Below are 15,000 nucleotides of genomic sequence, written 5' to 3' on the forward strand. Positions count from 1 at the left end.
CACTTACAGACATTGGGGTTAGGAGGTATATACTGTAATGTTCCACAATGTGAGTAAATCGAAACTAAATAAAAATGGACTCAATTTGATTCTACAGCAACTGACTATCATGGGTTTAATGGATATGTGTTTATTATTTTCCAAATTGCGAGCGTATTATGTGGAAAATTTACAAAATAAATCCAGTGCAACGCCAGTTACATTATCTACATTTTGTTTTTTCCTAGCTTTGACAGAAGATCACGTTGGATCGCTACAGGAGAATGAGTTTGAAAATGTCATTCATGTACGCAGACGTAGAGAATCTGGGGATCCATACTGGGCCTATTCAGGTAAGAGCAACAGAATGATAAACAAAGGATACAATGGTGAAGTAGATAATGAAATACTCCTCCATGTAAGGAAACACTCTTTGTGGCTTTTGAATCCTCACCTTGGAGATTCATTAGCCTCTAGTCTGAAGGTTTCTAACAGTGAACCATGACTCATTATGTCCCTGATGGCCCAGTGTGAATTATGATATTATTAATTTCTTATTGCTTGGGCCATTGGGTGTGTAACAGAAGTAGTTGTGAAGATGCAGTTGAACTTTTTACACACTGCTCATTCATGACGTTGTCTCTGGGGCCACTGAAAAGATAAACATCTTTGTGTTGTGTGCAGTAACAATCTGGAACAGCCAGTTGCTCAATTGTACTCATGGCTTTTCTTTAACCACCACAAATATGTCTGAACAAACAAAGCAAATTGATGTTTTTGTAGCTTAAAGGGATGTAAATTGTAAGGCGTTGTTTATTAAAGCACAGTTCTAGCATCAATACTGTGACATGTGTTCTGACAGTACAAGGCTCATGTTAGTTGGTAAATAAGTTTTTGATGTTGTAGAATCCACTTGAGTATTAAGTATGGCATTTCCTCTCAAACACACCTTCATTATTTTAGGAAGATATCTTCCACAATAGAATGTTTCAGTAGTTTATCCTTACATATTTATGCTGAGTAGAAGGGACTGTAAAATAAATGTTGAACTATCTGCGTTTGATGAATAGCTAATGTCTTTGTATCTGCGATGGTGAAATTGAAAAATAAATAAAAGGAAGATGTGCAGTATTTTCATGGAGGCGGTTCGGGAAGGAATGACAGCCATCTGCCAGCCAGAGTTAGGTAGCCAATTAGGTCACTTCAGGTATCCATTGAGGGCACTGAACAGAATTTTCCAGATATTCTACAGGCCCTTGACAGAGGCGGAAGCCTGACTAATGGATGGAGACAGATTTCTAGTGGCAGAACGAGGAGGACAGGGCAGAGCATCAATACCTCATTTAATTTCCTCCTCCCCCCTCCCCGCCCCAGATTTATGATTGGTAGAGACCCACAGATGTGCCCACAGGCCATCCTGTGATGGTTTTGGCCTCACAGCAGTCTCCATTCTTTACAAAATCTTTTAAAATCACCAGTAGGTGCTTCCATCGTAAGATGATCTCCCATTCTCCTACCTTTTTCAATATTGTGCATCTCTTCTGATAGGGCTGCCAGTGGCTCAGAACCTCAGGTGCTGCAACTGACTCTTTTAGCTACGGAGCTCACCTGCAGCCTTTAATTGGATGAACTTCTAGAATCATCTCCTCACGTCTCCTTTGGAGTCCTATTGCTGGCATATTTGGGTTCCTGGCCTGTATTTCACCTCAACTATGGATTGAGATCCAAGAATGAAAATCTACCCTAGCACTGATTCTAAATGAAGTCCTACAAACAAGTTTGTTTTTTTCACCAGTAGATGATGACTTTTTAGTTAAGCATTTATGGATTTGTTACAAACTTATTTCTGAAGAAAAATATTATATGGTGACATTGTTTTAATTCAAAAGTGAAAATGCTACTAAATTTACAAACATCAAATTCATACAATAAAATTTAGTTGCTGAAATTAATTAAACTTTGAAGTGTTGGCTAGGTGGATTCATAGTAAATGCCTGGGGTTATGGGGATAGGACAGGGAGAGTGGGCCTGGATAAGATGCTCTTTCAAAGTTGGTGCAGACTTGATAAACCAATCTGCACTGTAGAGATTTTATGATCGTTCACTGCAGGATTTTCCCATCGTACTGCAGCAGGAGTGTAGTGTGAATGGTTGGTGCCCTATATATTTCAAAAATGATCCAATGAACGAAAGTCACAAGTTGCTTATTTTTTATTCAAAATGTCACTTGGAAACTGAGCTGTCCATTCTATTCTCTTAGCTTACCATTTAGAAAGAACATTGCAACGTATGTTTGAATAGTGTTACTTCACTGGTATTATACCTGGTGTGCCAACATGCTTATCTTTTTACAAGCAGATGAACAAATTAGTTACATTAAATAAAGCCATAATTGATCAAGGTGTTGCAGGTACAATTCATTGCAGTGAAGTTGCTGGTGCCTGTGAGGCCTAAGTCTTTCATGTCAGTAATCTTGATGAAATATGAAGAAAATAATTCTGTTACATTGCTTGCATCTTCAAATCTGAATATGTTTTATCTCTGTTTACTTTCCTGATAAATCCAGCGGATCTTGATTATGTGAAGAGCTGTTACCAATCCTAACCATATTGCATGCATTGAATTGTTCTTCAATGCCTAAGTGAAATGAAGGCCAGAATGTTGTTCTTCTCTCAAGGGCAGGATGGCAAGCAGAGGGGGCATACAATTGAGTAAAATTGGCATTTGCCTGCACATGTGTTTTAGTTGTACTTGGGGAGATGTTTTGATAACCTGGCCATCCATGGGCCCATTGAAACCCTTCAGTGGCCAATTAACAGGGAGGACGGGAAAGCTGATGCCAGGTATTGTTGGGGGAGCGGGTGGAGGGGTGGGAGGTGTTGTTGTAGACTATCTGGGTATCTTGTACCCATCAGTACTGGTCCCCTCCCCTGTAAGTGTTCCTCACTCCCATGTTTACCTCTTTTCCCTTTCTGCCCTGTTGATCCTGTTCCCTATCATCAGTTGGCAGAGTCTGCCATCCTCACCCCACGAGTCCCTGGACCTAGTTTGGCTCCAATGCTGCTCTTCTTCTTTTTGTTTGCCTGCAGCCGCAGTAATGGTTCCTGTCCCTTGTGATGCTTCTGTGACAAGAAAGCTGCTGTCCCGTTTGGTCAGTTGGCAGTTCTTGGAAGCAATAGTTATTCTCCAATGAGGACGCAAATCAATTAACAGCCCAACTTATTTTAAATGGCTACATAGCGAGCTGGCAATGCAGGGATGGGCCCGCCCACAATTCAGTGTCTAGGAGTGAGGCCACTGACGCGTGCGTAAAATTCAACCTGTAAGGTGCAAATAGCACAGCTAAGCTATTTTCCAAGAAGCAATGAAGTTTATTGCATATTTTTCCATGCATTAGTTCATATGAATTTGTGGCGAAGTAACATTTTATCGTCCTGATGGAAATTGCAGGCAGTTTATTGAATTTAGTTACATTGCAACATCTATTGATGAACCTCTTGTTTCTGATAGTGAATAGCCAATCTTGCTTTTTATATGTACCAGATAACAATTTCTTAGTCATCAATCACTGACAATTTTACCTGATTAGTGGTACCTAATTAGACGTGTGTTTTTATTTTGAACTGATAAATGAAGTGAATCTAGAGGGTGAACATTGGATGATACATTTATCATCCCAAACTGGAGGAGTGGGGGCAGATTAGAGAGATTATCACATTACACTTCAGCAAAGTAAAGCAACAGCTGGCAATCGGAAGGAAATAATAGCTTTCCATTGGAAAATATTTAAAACTTATTTATAACATACAAGTACATAAAAGTAATACAAGTGTATTTCAAAGGTTTTTTAAAAAATCATTGAATTGCTCATTACCTAAAAGCCTGAGAATATGATGCATTTTAGTACATGTGTTTATAAGCTAAATTTTCTGATGATTTCTTCTGTGACTGCACAGATAGCATTTTTCAGAGATTCTGACCAATTTCAACAGTTACAGATCTCGAGAGCTTCGTTTGAGATTAGCATAATTTACTTTTCTAATGAGCTAATGATAGTTGTTATAAACCAAGGGTAAAGTTCAGAGAAGGAAAACATTATGTAATGACTATTTGACTATAGGAAAGAAATGAAAGCTTTGTAACATAGTGTTAGGAAGATCTGAGGCTAATCACCCTGTGACCGAGTTGAGCTTGTGTAAAATGAGACCTCCCACAGCTCTGGCGTCACTGACTGTGTTGTCTGAGTAGCACTTCTATAAACAAAAACTGTTGCATCCAGAACACTTTCATTCCTGGCACAGAGACAACAGCTTCAAGCTTGCCTCATCTCTAGTAGTATTTATCAGCACAAACCAACTACTTATCTCATGACTGAAAACTGCAAGAGGGTGGAACTAGATGCAGGCTACCCATAGTCAGGGGAGTGGGAATGGGATTATCATAGAATCATAGAACCCTACAGTGCAGAAAGAGGCCCTTTGGCCCCTCGAGTCTACACCGACCACAATCCCACCCAGACCCTATCCCCGTATCCCTACATATTTTACCCGCTAATCCCTCTAACCTACGCATCTCAGGACACTACTGGGCAATTTTAGCACGGCCAACCAACCTAACCCGTACATCTTTGGACTGTGGGAGGAAACCAGAGCGCCCGGAGGAAACCCATGCAGACATGAGAATGTGCAAACTCCACACAGGCAGTGATCTGAGCCAGGAATCGGACCCAGGTCCCTGGAGCTGTGAAGCAGCAGTGCTAATCACTGTGCTACTGGATTAGATGATCAATAGTGTGGATTTTGAAATCAGTTGACTGATAATTGTGAATGGGACAGTTACCTTTCAAGAGTTAAAATCATATAGCCAATAGAATTAGACCCTGGTTTGTTCAACAGTTGGATCATATCAGTTGGACCAATCATAAAAATGGTAATTCATCAGCAGAAAACGCAAAGTACACCAAACTTATTGAAGCCAAAAAGGGTTAAAATGAACATTGAAAGCACAAAATTTTGTATTTATGCTCATTGTCCCACTTTCAATTTGAATTAAAATATGCTGTTAAAACTGGTAAATTATGATAATGAGACAGGCAATTAAAATGGTATACAATGACCCAACCAGTTTTATGTGTTCAGGTTGCAGTGCTTAGCCATTAACTGTATCACGTTATTAATTCAAAAGGAAACAAACTTAAATTCTGTAGTCAGGTATGTGTTGCTTGACTTTGCAAGATTGCTTTAAGACTGGGGCCCAGATGTTCTGACAAAAAGGATAGGAGGAAATAGAAGGAGGTAAATCTAGAAATTGCATTAAAAAAAAAATTGCAGATGTTCAAAAATTTGTGTTAGAAATGATAATGCACGGGGATGTTAAAATCAGAAAGCTGAAGGAGATTCACAACAGTTTGTTATAAATTGGAGATGTTATTTGAAGGACAAATAAATTACCATAGCACCATTGATTAAATGAAGGCTTGAAATAGAAAATGGTGGCACAGTGATTAGCATTGCTGCCTCACAGTGCCAGGGACCCGATTTCTATTCCCGCCTTGGGTCATTGCCTGTGTCTGCGTGGCTTTCTTCTGGGTGCTCTGCTTTCCTCCCACAGTCTGAAAGACAAGCTGGTTAGATGCATTGGCCATGCTAAATTCTCCTTCAGTGTACCCGAACAGGCACCGGACTGTGGTGGCTAGGAGATTTTCACAGTAATTTCATTACAGTATTAATGTAAGCCTACTTGTGACTAATAACTAAACTTGTAAGAAAAGATGGTTGTGGCTATTGGAGATCAATCATTTCAGTTCCAGGACATTGCTGTAGGAGTTCATCAGGATAGTGTTTTAGGCCCAGCTATATTCAGCTGCTTCATCAGTTATTTTTGCTTCATCAGGCTCACTGATGACTGGACGATGTTCAGCACCATTCATGACTCCTCAGATACTGAAACAGGTGTACCAATGTGCCGCAAGAACTAGACAACATTGGGTTGATAAGTGACAGGTGACATTCATGCAACACAATGACCTCATCTCCAGCAAGGGAGAATCTAACCATCTCCCCTTCACATTCAATGGCATTACCATTGCTGAATTCCCCCAAATCAACATCTTGATGGTTATAATTGCCGAGAAATTGAGCTGGACCAGCCATGTAAATACTGTAACGACAAGAGCAGGTCAGAGGCCTAGGGGTCAATCTTACCAAAAAAATTATAGTGCTGGACAAGCAAGAAAATAGGAGACTTTCAGACATGTTTTTAGGTGAGTTTTTTTAAAAAAAAACATCTTATGGCACTCAGCTAAAAAAAGGTACCAGGATGCAATTCTTGCCAGTAGGGGATGCGGTGGAGCCTATTTTCACTGGCTCTAAAACCCATGTTTCTGCCAAGCTCTATTTAGCAGGCACCCTGAGTCTCTCAGTGTATTGTGCACACACGGTGTACTGGGAGATCTTGTCACCGCCCACCCCCCCCCACACCCCCCACGCCGATCAGGAGCTGCCGCTGATCACTCCTGTGCCAGACCCACCCATTTGGCACTGCCCAGTGCGCAGTGGCAGGGCAGCAGACACATAGAAACATCACCATCTGCATGTTCCACCCCAAACCATATACCATTCTGACTTGGAACTGTATCGGCATTCTTTCATTGCATAGGCTCCAGATCTTGTGACTTCCTTCCTAGAAGTAGTATGGACTGCAGCAATTCAAGAAAGCAGCTGACCATCACCTGAGCAATTAGGAATGGACAACAGAAGCTGATCTTACCAGCGAACGTTACATCCCATGAAACCATTTGGACAGCTCATTGCTGATAGAACAGAATGGATTGATAATGCCCAAATTGGTTTCACATCAGGTCTTTAATATTGGCACAGAGGTTTTCTTATTGGTAGTCTGAGTTGGATACAATGCAATTATGGGAGATAAAAGAATCATGTGCGTAATCACTGCTTCCCAGGCATGTGGGATGATTTTTATGCTTCTAATTTTTATGATTTGTGCTTGTTATCATCTAATTAGGAAATAATTGCTAATTTTGAAATTTGTGCACTATAAAGAATTAATCTGCACAGTATTTCCTACCATAAACTGATAAGCTCTGTGAAATAAAAAGGTAGTGTGGGGAAACTGTATTATGATAGATTAATATTCACTATAGGTTATTTACATTGTTTTATTTGAATCTTGTCTGGTATGGTTGCTTTTTTCATTAACCTGATGTTTTAACTTGTGAATTAATTGGCAACTTTCCATCAATTTGTTATTGACTGAACATTGTTCTGTTGCTGACACCCTGACTGCATTGTCATTGACTATATTTTTCCTGTTTGAGGGAAAAATAATAATTTTCATTCTTATTTAAGAATTGTAACAAAATAGGTTAAAATTTATTTGTGGCAGATTTGCTGGGGTGGCAGGGAGCATTTAGTCAAGTGGGAAGTTGGTGAGTGGGAACCTCGCTACCTTCCTCCCTCCACCTTATTAAATCCCTGGTGCGAAAGCCTATGGACAATTTTCCCACCTCCCCATTCATTGAAGCCTTAAATTGGCAATCAAATCCCACTTAGGGGCCTCCTCCCATTGCTGGTCCTTTGGCGGGGGCTCTCCAATGAAGGGAGCATGATGTGCAAACCCATGTTTGTGGGTTTGCATATCATGTGTTTGTGACTTGTTTGTGGACTTTGAGGCAGGGTTCCCTGGTCAAAAGCATTAGCGCCCAGTTAAGGTATCCGGCATCAGAACAGAGTTTTCCCACGCTATAAGATACCTATTTTCCACTTTTCTGCATCTCCAATCCCTCTCTATTCCTCACCTGTGTCTAAGTTGCTCCGCACTCCTGGACCTTGGATGGGTACATCAATGGCAGCAGCCACCACCTCCCTGGTGCTGTCACTAATCCTTGCCAGCTGCTGGCCCCTGTCTGGCCGGCAGCCTTCACAGGGCAGGAATTCTGCCTATGTGGTGCTTGATCCTGGAGAAGGTCTGCCACTGTCCAATTAAGTATCCAATTCAGTGAGACTTCCCTAAAAGAGGTGCATGAGGCTTTCACCAGCTTTCCAGCCAATGGGTGAGACTCCATTTAGTACCACCCATTTGGTAACCACATAATCTACCCTGTTTGGAGGGAAGGACGGGGTTGATAGAATTTTAACTTTATTGTGACATGCCTCCTAAATTGTGACAAGTCTTTCTGGATTTACGGCATGCCCCATTTTCTAATCTAGATAATGTGTTGTTGTGTAACCCACACAGTGCTTTGACAGGCAATCCTAGTCTTTTTTCAAAGCCATCTTAGATTGCAAAAGTGACAGGTAAGATTCTGCGGCAGTTTAACACAATGCCATACTCTTCAAAGGAAGTTACAAAGGAATCTCTTGGTGTGCACTTTAGGATCAGTCTGCATTGGTAGCATTGACAGTTCTATGGACCACTCTGTGTGATCGTAAGTAATATTTCCTTTTGTAAAGATGCAGTCAACAAAAAAATTAAAATACCTTCAAAAATTACACCAGAGGACATAATCCCTTGCTTTATTGTTTCAGTTTTCAATTTATAATCTTTATTATGTAAATGCTTAGGTGACATTTTATCAATATCAGATTTATAAGCACCTAAAGAACTAAATTTTGTCTGGGTAAATTATGTTCCACAAGCTTTTACAGAATTGTACTCTCATTCATACATTCGCCCAGATTTTGCGATAATAATCATGGTGAAGCTATCTGCGTTCATCATTATTCTGGAATAAATTGGACAGCAACTTCCGGCATCTATAGTAAAACACACATCTGAAAGTTGCAATCCAATTCACGTGCTTTCTATAAGCCCAGGACTTCTCAAATAGAATTGGCATTGAGTTATATGCAAGGGTGTGAATTTGCAGTACTTACCTAAGAAACACCCCAGATAATGTTAGGGATTGCCTGTTTAAGTGGAAGTGAATTTCCAATCACGCAATAAATCGTAATTACTGTCAAACAACCCCTTTAGCATGAAAAACAAACTTTTAAAATCATGGAGTTTCATTTCTGGAGATTTAATTTTTTTAAAACTTATTTCTGTCTCTTTTATCTAATTTCAACATTTATTTGTTATGCTTCCTTTTTATGACTTTAGCTGTCAAGCCCTTTCAGAACTTTGAGCATTTCAATGACATCACCTCTCATTCTTCTAAACTCTGAAGAGTCTAGGGACATTCTATCCACTCTCCTCAAGGAATTCACTCTTGCCTCAAAAATCAATTTGGAGAACCTTCATTGCACGCTCTAAGTCAAGTATATCCTTCCTTGGGTATGGAGACCAGAACTGGACACCGTATACCAGTTGTGGTTTCACCAAAGCCGTGCACAATTGTCAACAAAACTTCTTAATCTGTACTGCAATCTGCTTGCAATAAAGACCGACATACCATTTGCCTTCCTAATTGGTTTCTAACTTGTTGGACACCCAAATCCCTCAACATTCTATAGTTTGACTCCACTTAAAAGCATCACGTTTACTGTTTTCCTCCCATTTATCTTTACATTTCCCACGTTATACTTAATTTTGCACTTTCTTGCCTGCTCAGTTAACATGTTTATGTTCCTTTGCAGAACCTAGGTTGAACTTGTGCTTGAGAAGCAAGAGTGGGGAATTCTTCTACAGGCGAGTCATTTGCTGAACCTGCACCTAGGTAGGAGGCAGGGTCCCATGCCCTGTCTGGAGCACTGGCTCTCCACCCTGCTGTTGGGTGCATGCTTCCAGGTTATTTAGAGATTGCCAGAACACCTAAAAGAAAATACAGGTCAGGTTCATTTTAAGAGAATCAAAGTCAAAGAAATGGAACTATGAAACATCAGGTGGGCTTATTTAGCTGGAGAACTGGAGACGTGCCAAAAAAACTGACCTCGTTTGTGGCTGGGATTCTCCAGTGCTGCTGCAGTGAATGGAGTTTTGACTGAGCACCAAATTCTCCATTCTCGCGGGCAGTCAGGAGGGTACGAACAAAATCGGACAATCTCCATCACAATGTAGCCTTTCAGGGTTCGCACAATGCTTTTAAACTAATTTAGCTGTAACTCCCAAAACTTCTGTCTGGATTACACTTCCCCAAATGTCAACGCTGTTTGCAAAGAAATACAGTCCAGAGAGTTTTGGGAGTTGCAGCTAAATTTGTTTAAAAGCATTGTGCAAACCCTGAAAGGCTATGTTGCCATGGAGATGGGTGGAGCTTAAAAAGAATCTTTGGTTTCAATTAATCGATGTTGTTTCTGGAAGAGAGAGTTAGTCGCAGTTGAGATGCAATGTGGTTTGCAACTTACATAGAAGCTCTGGAAGTTATTCAGTGTAGTTGGGGCTCAGGAGAGGTCCTTGGGAGCTGAGAAGCTGGTGGAAGGATTATGGCTCAGAAACAGTCCTGGGAGTCATTCACAGCTCGGTGTAGCCAAGAGACCGGAGTTCAGAGAAACCCAGGGGCAGTGCAGCTTAGTGAAACTAGTGGTTTACAGAAGAATTGGAAATGTGCCGGTAATTAGGGGCAGGAATGCAGTTTTGTGAATCCCATGGAACATGGTCTCAGCTACTGTTTGAAGGCCTATAATCCAGCTTGCACAGTATTTTCTGACCTTTGTTATCTTTCATGTCTAACCATACTGGTTTTACCCCATGTTCTTCGAAGCCAAGATCTGACTTAACTACTGCCCTTATGTCATTGATTATCATCAAGGCTATCCCTGCAAGTTTACCGTTTTGTCTGTTTTTTCGAAGCATAAAATGCATTGAAACATTTACTTCCCAACCTGGTCTCTGGAATAAGCTATTAGATTAATTAGATTTATCTCTATTTTGTGCCATTAATTAATTACCTTGTTACAAATGCTTTATACATTCAGATAATGCATCTCTAATTTTAGCTTTTTATAATTTATCCCTGTTTTGGCTTTATTTGCTCATGCATGATTATGGTGAAACTTTTTGTCCCTTTCAGTCACAATCTCCTATCTTTACTTAAACTACTAAGCTGCTCTGTGACCTTGATTTTTCAGTTTAGATTTATACATTTTCCTCACTTGAATCTTTTCAACAATCTTAGTTCCCGCTTCCAGCCTCCATTTAAGCCCCTGTCTCGCACAACACTCTTTAAGCTGTGAATTCAACTCTCCGATCTATTTGACCCAACACCAATTTGCTCAGGTAATAAATCCACAGATTGTTATTCTTGAGGTTCGGCTTTTCAATTTGAATCCAAGATTCATATTCTCAGTTAAATAAAGAAATCATAATTATTTTTCACAGTTGTTTCTTTACCTGTAAAGATTTCATTTCATGAATTTCCCATTTTCAAGACCATGGTCACATCAGGGGAATTGTACAACAAAGATCTTAAGGTAGGACAGCACATTTGATTAGCACTGCTACCTCACAGTGCCAGGGACTCGGGTTCTGTTCCCAGATCAGAGCACTGTCCGTGCGGAGTCTGCACATTCTCCCCCTGTCTGCGTGGGATTCTCCTGGGTGCTCTGGTTTCCAAACAGGCACTGGAATGTGGTGACTAAGAGATTTTTCACAGTAATTTCATTGCAGTGTTAATGTAAGCCTACTTGTGACAATGATAAATGGACTTTAATTGGATACAAGCAGAGATCTGCAAATCATTTGCAGTGAAATTAGTCTCCTTTCCATGTCATTCCTTCCTCCTTGTACAGTCTCTTTCATGCCATATCTTTCCCATTCTTTTTATCCTTCTCATATCATTCCCATTCTTCCAAGCCATCCAAAGCACATTCCAAACTTCCTCCTAGGCTGTTCCAACTCCTCACTATGCCAACCCGTTCTTCCCTTTGCTCTCATGCCATTTCCTCACTGTCTTGCTCCCCCACCATCTTCCTACCTCCCTTCCCCACAAGTTTTCTCCTTTCTTGCCTCTCCCAGCACCAGTTAGTGAGGTGCATGTACCAGGTTCTATCGGCAAATTCAACCTGCCAACTAATTAGGAAACGTGATTAAATGAGAAATTGTGTAACCAAATAAGATTTTACACAGGCCCTTTTTTTTCTCTTTAAATTCTGTGATGTCAAAGCTTTTTTTAATCACATTCTGACCCTAAATCTTTTCAGTACCAGTCACCAAAATGCCTCTGCTTACACCAAATACCCACTTCCCCTCTTACCGTTGCTTTTTATTTAATCATGAAACAATACTTGATATATTTTAATAGTGCAACTATCTCAATATCTTTCAGCCCACAGGTGCAAAACTTCACTGGACCTAACAAAACACTCAGAAACCAAAGATCCACATACCTAACAGGAATTGTCCTACTTTTAAAATGGCTCTTACTCTGCAATTCCTATACTACATTGACTATACGTTAATCTCTCTATCCTTGGTCATATTTTACCTCTGTCTCTCTCTTTTCAATACTGGCCATATTTAACCTGTCTATCTCTGTTTGATTTTGTGTTGATTAGATCTTTCTCAATTTTAATATATCCTTCAGAGAGTATAGAGACCTCATTTTTCATTGTATTTGTGAAAATGATGAACAGATCTACTGTGGACCAGATCGCTCTGCTGTGTGCTGGGTGCCAGCTCCATCCACCAATACAACCCACTGACTAATTAGAAAATTGCAGTCAGGCAGAAACTGTTATATATGTGAGATATTTTGCTTTAATCTCAAAAGTTTTGATTTTAAATCATTTAGGTTTGCTCACTTTTTGTCACATAAAAGGCAGCAAAACTGTGGCCTTTTTGGAGAAATGGCCAATTTATCCCAAAAGCAGCACATGACTTGGATATTCAACTTGCCAACAGATATAAAACCACTTTTGTGAATCAACCATTCATTATAGAAATCCCTCAATCCTTATTTCCATTGATTTTAATGGAAATGAAGCCGGGTGGTCTCAATAATGTGCAGCTGATCTGCAATGCTAGATTTATTCTGTTGAGAATCTATTCCACAATCACTTCAAATGCACAATTCCGGCTCTATGTATGATTCAGAAGTAAATGGTGGAAAATGTGTGCAAAGGCCAAGTCTCAGAGGAGGAATATGACATTTTTTGTTTGCAGAGAAGAAACCTAAAAGGCTAACTAGAACCACTTTACACAGTGGGATGCCATATATCCAAGTCTTCAGGAAATGTTCATGTTCAGACATGTTAATAATGAAGCTGCTGGTCACTCTTTCCAATGATATACTTCTATTAAGTGATATTAATTCAACGTGGAAATAACTTTACACAATGTGTTGGGAAGCCTGATTAATTTGGATACTAATTTCAGGTAGAAGTCTTCTCAATGTACTAAAACCTTCCAGTCATGGTTTATCTATTTTGTAAATGCTAAGACATATTTTTTCCAGAACATAATGTCCTGGTTCACTTCAATAATTTGGTTTCTAAAAACATTCTTGTGTGACTCCTTTCAGTTTGTATTTCTTTCAACTACGTACGTCATTCAACTGGAAATAACAATTCTTCCAATTTTAATACAAACCTCTCAAGTGCACAAGAAAATTGCATCTTTATATTTATTGCAGCCTTAATTCAATGATGTTGGTAAGCAACAAAATACAAATCATTTGGCTTAACAATTTACAGCAGTGCAAGCAGTTCCAAGGAAATGTATTATAAGCACCAGCTCAGTGGCTTGATCAGCAATATGTGTCTATTAGTTTGGTTTCCTGAAAAGATTTGTTTTTGGTTTAGTTAGTTGTATCCTTCATATTCAGAAGATGAAGTCACAATAAAGATGCTTTGAATACATCAGGGGTGGAGAGATTAGTTTTGTTTTACGATCTCCTTCTGCAACAACTGTTGCAGTCCTATCAAAGGAATGGATTTCTAGTTTCTAGCAAATTGTCACACAAAGTTCTGTAGGTAGTAAATGGACTATGCTGAATGAATAATGGACTTGTTTATATTCAAAGATAAATGACAAGATGATGCTCATTGTGTGACACATATAAAATACAGGTCCAGATTTAACAGTTGTAACAACCATAAACCATTACCAGTCGCCGTCATTTCAGCTGTGAAATTGACAGCAACCTCTGGTGTCTGCACATGCTCACTTAAATGAGGAAATCTGGAAATCGTTGTCACTGGTTTCCTGCTCCTCCAGATGTGATGTTGAAGAGGGAATGGCAGAGAGGGAAGAGAATCAAGCAGGAATCCCAGAACAGATTTTAGCCAGTAGGATTGCCTTGGTCGATTCTGCCTCATCCCCCCAATGATGTGACAGTTATACAACTTTGAAAGTCAGGATTTCCATTTGTTACAATTTAACTGTTATTATCAGAACATTGCACCTAATGGGTATCATGCACTAAATGGTCCATTCCTTCACACCAACATGAATTATGAAAGAATCCCCTACAGTGAACAGAACCCACAGGTGAGTACAGCCCCCAAGGAGGGAGAGGGTCAGGCCCAGAAAATGCTTGGGGGGGCGGGGGCTGCTGCATGGATGTTTTCTTCTGTGGTGTAGGAGAGGGTGGTGTTATGTGAGGGAAGGGTTGGAGAATGAGGGTTCTGTGAGACTGAGGTTTCAATTTTTATTTGTTTGCATTGGGGGAGCTCCGCTGGCAGGGAGGGGTCCATAAGCATCACGTGGTAGGACCTGCCCCATTTATTTTTTTTTGGGAAAAGTGTTTAAAAATATGGCAAAAAAACATGGCATGGCAGAGGCAGGCTACCCTCTGATTTTCCTGCCCACGGTGACACTTGGCAAAATTACACCCAGTCGATACATTTTTACTTGTCTTTGAGAATGTAACATGATGCTAAACCTGCTTGATGATATCACTGTTGCTGGAACCAAGAGATCACTTAGAATTGGTGTGAGACTGAAATGAATGTTGGGAAAGATAAAATCCTTGATACACAGATCAATAGATCTTTGTGGGCAGCTTTGTTCAAGGTTGGCAGCCAGTGGCAACACTTCATCACTAACAGCAAGGTCCAAGCAATAATGTTCTACATCAAATGTTTCTTTGCGGAAGAAACGGTTTTTCAACAGGAATTTACTCTT

At 40.0% G+C, this 15,000-nt stretch overlaps 1 protein-coding gene across 2 annotated transcripts in view; it reads left to right on the forward strand.

Moving 5' to 3' along the window:
• Positions 1–15,000, forward strand: part of LOC145338627 (receptor-type tyrosine-protein phosphatase gamma-like) — a 693,461-nt gene that overhangs the window by 61,961 nt on the left and 616,500 nt on the right. For both annotated transcript variants that reach the window (XM_080183016.1, XM_080183007.1), the window contains exon 2: positions 228–332. In XM_080183016.1, coding sequence (XP_080039142.1) covers positions 228–332 — 105 coding nt within the window. The remainder of the gene's footprint in view (positions 1–227; positions 333–15,000) is intronic.

The sequence above is a fragment of the Carcharhinus amblyrhynchos genome, chromosome 3 (genome assembly GCF_965287045.1).
Source record: "Carcharhinus amblyrhynchos chromosome 3, sCarAmb.v2.hapA, whole genome shotgun sequence".
Taxonomy (NCBI): Eukaryota; Metazoa; Chordata; class Chondrichthyes; order Carcharhiniformes; family Carcharhinidae; genus Carcharhinus; species Carcharhinus amblyrhynchos.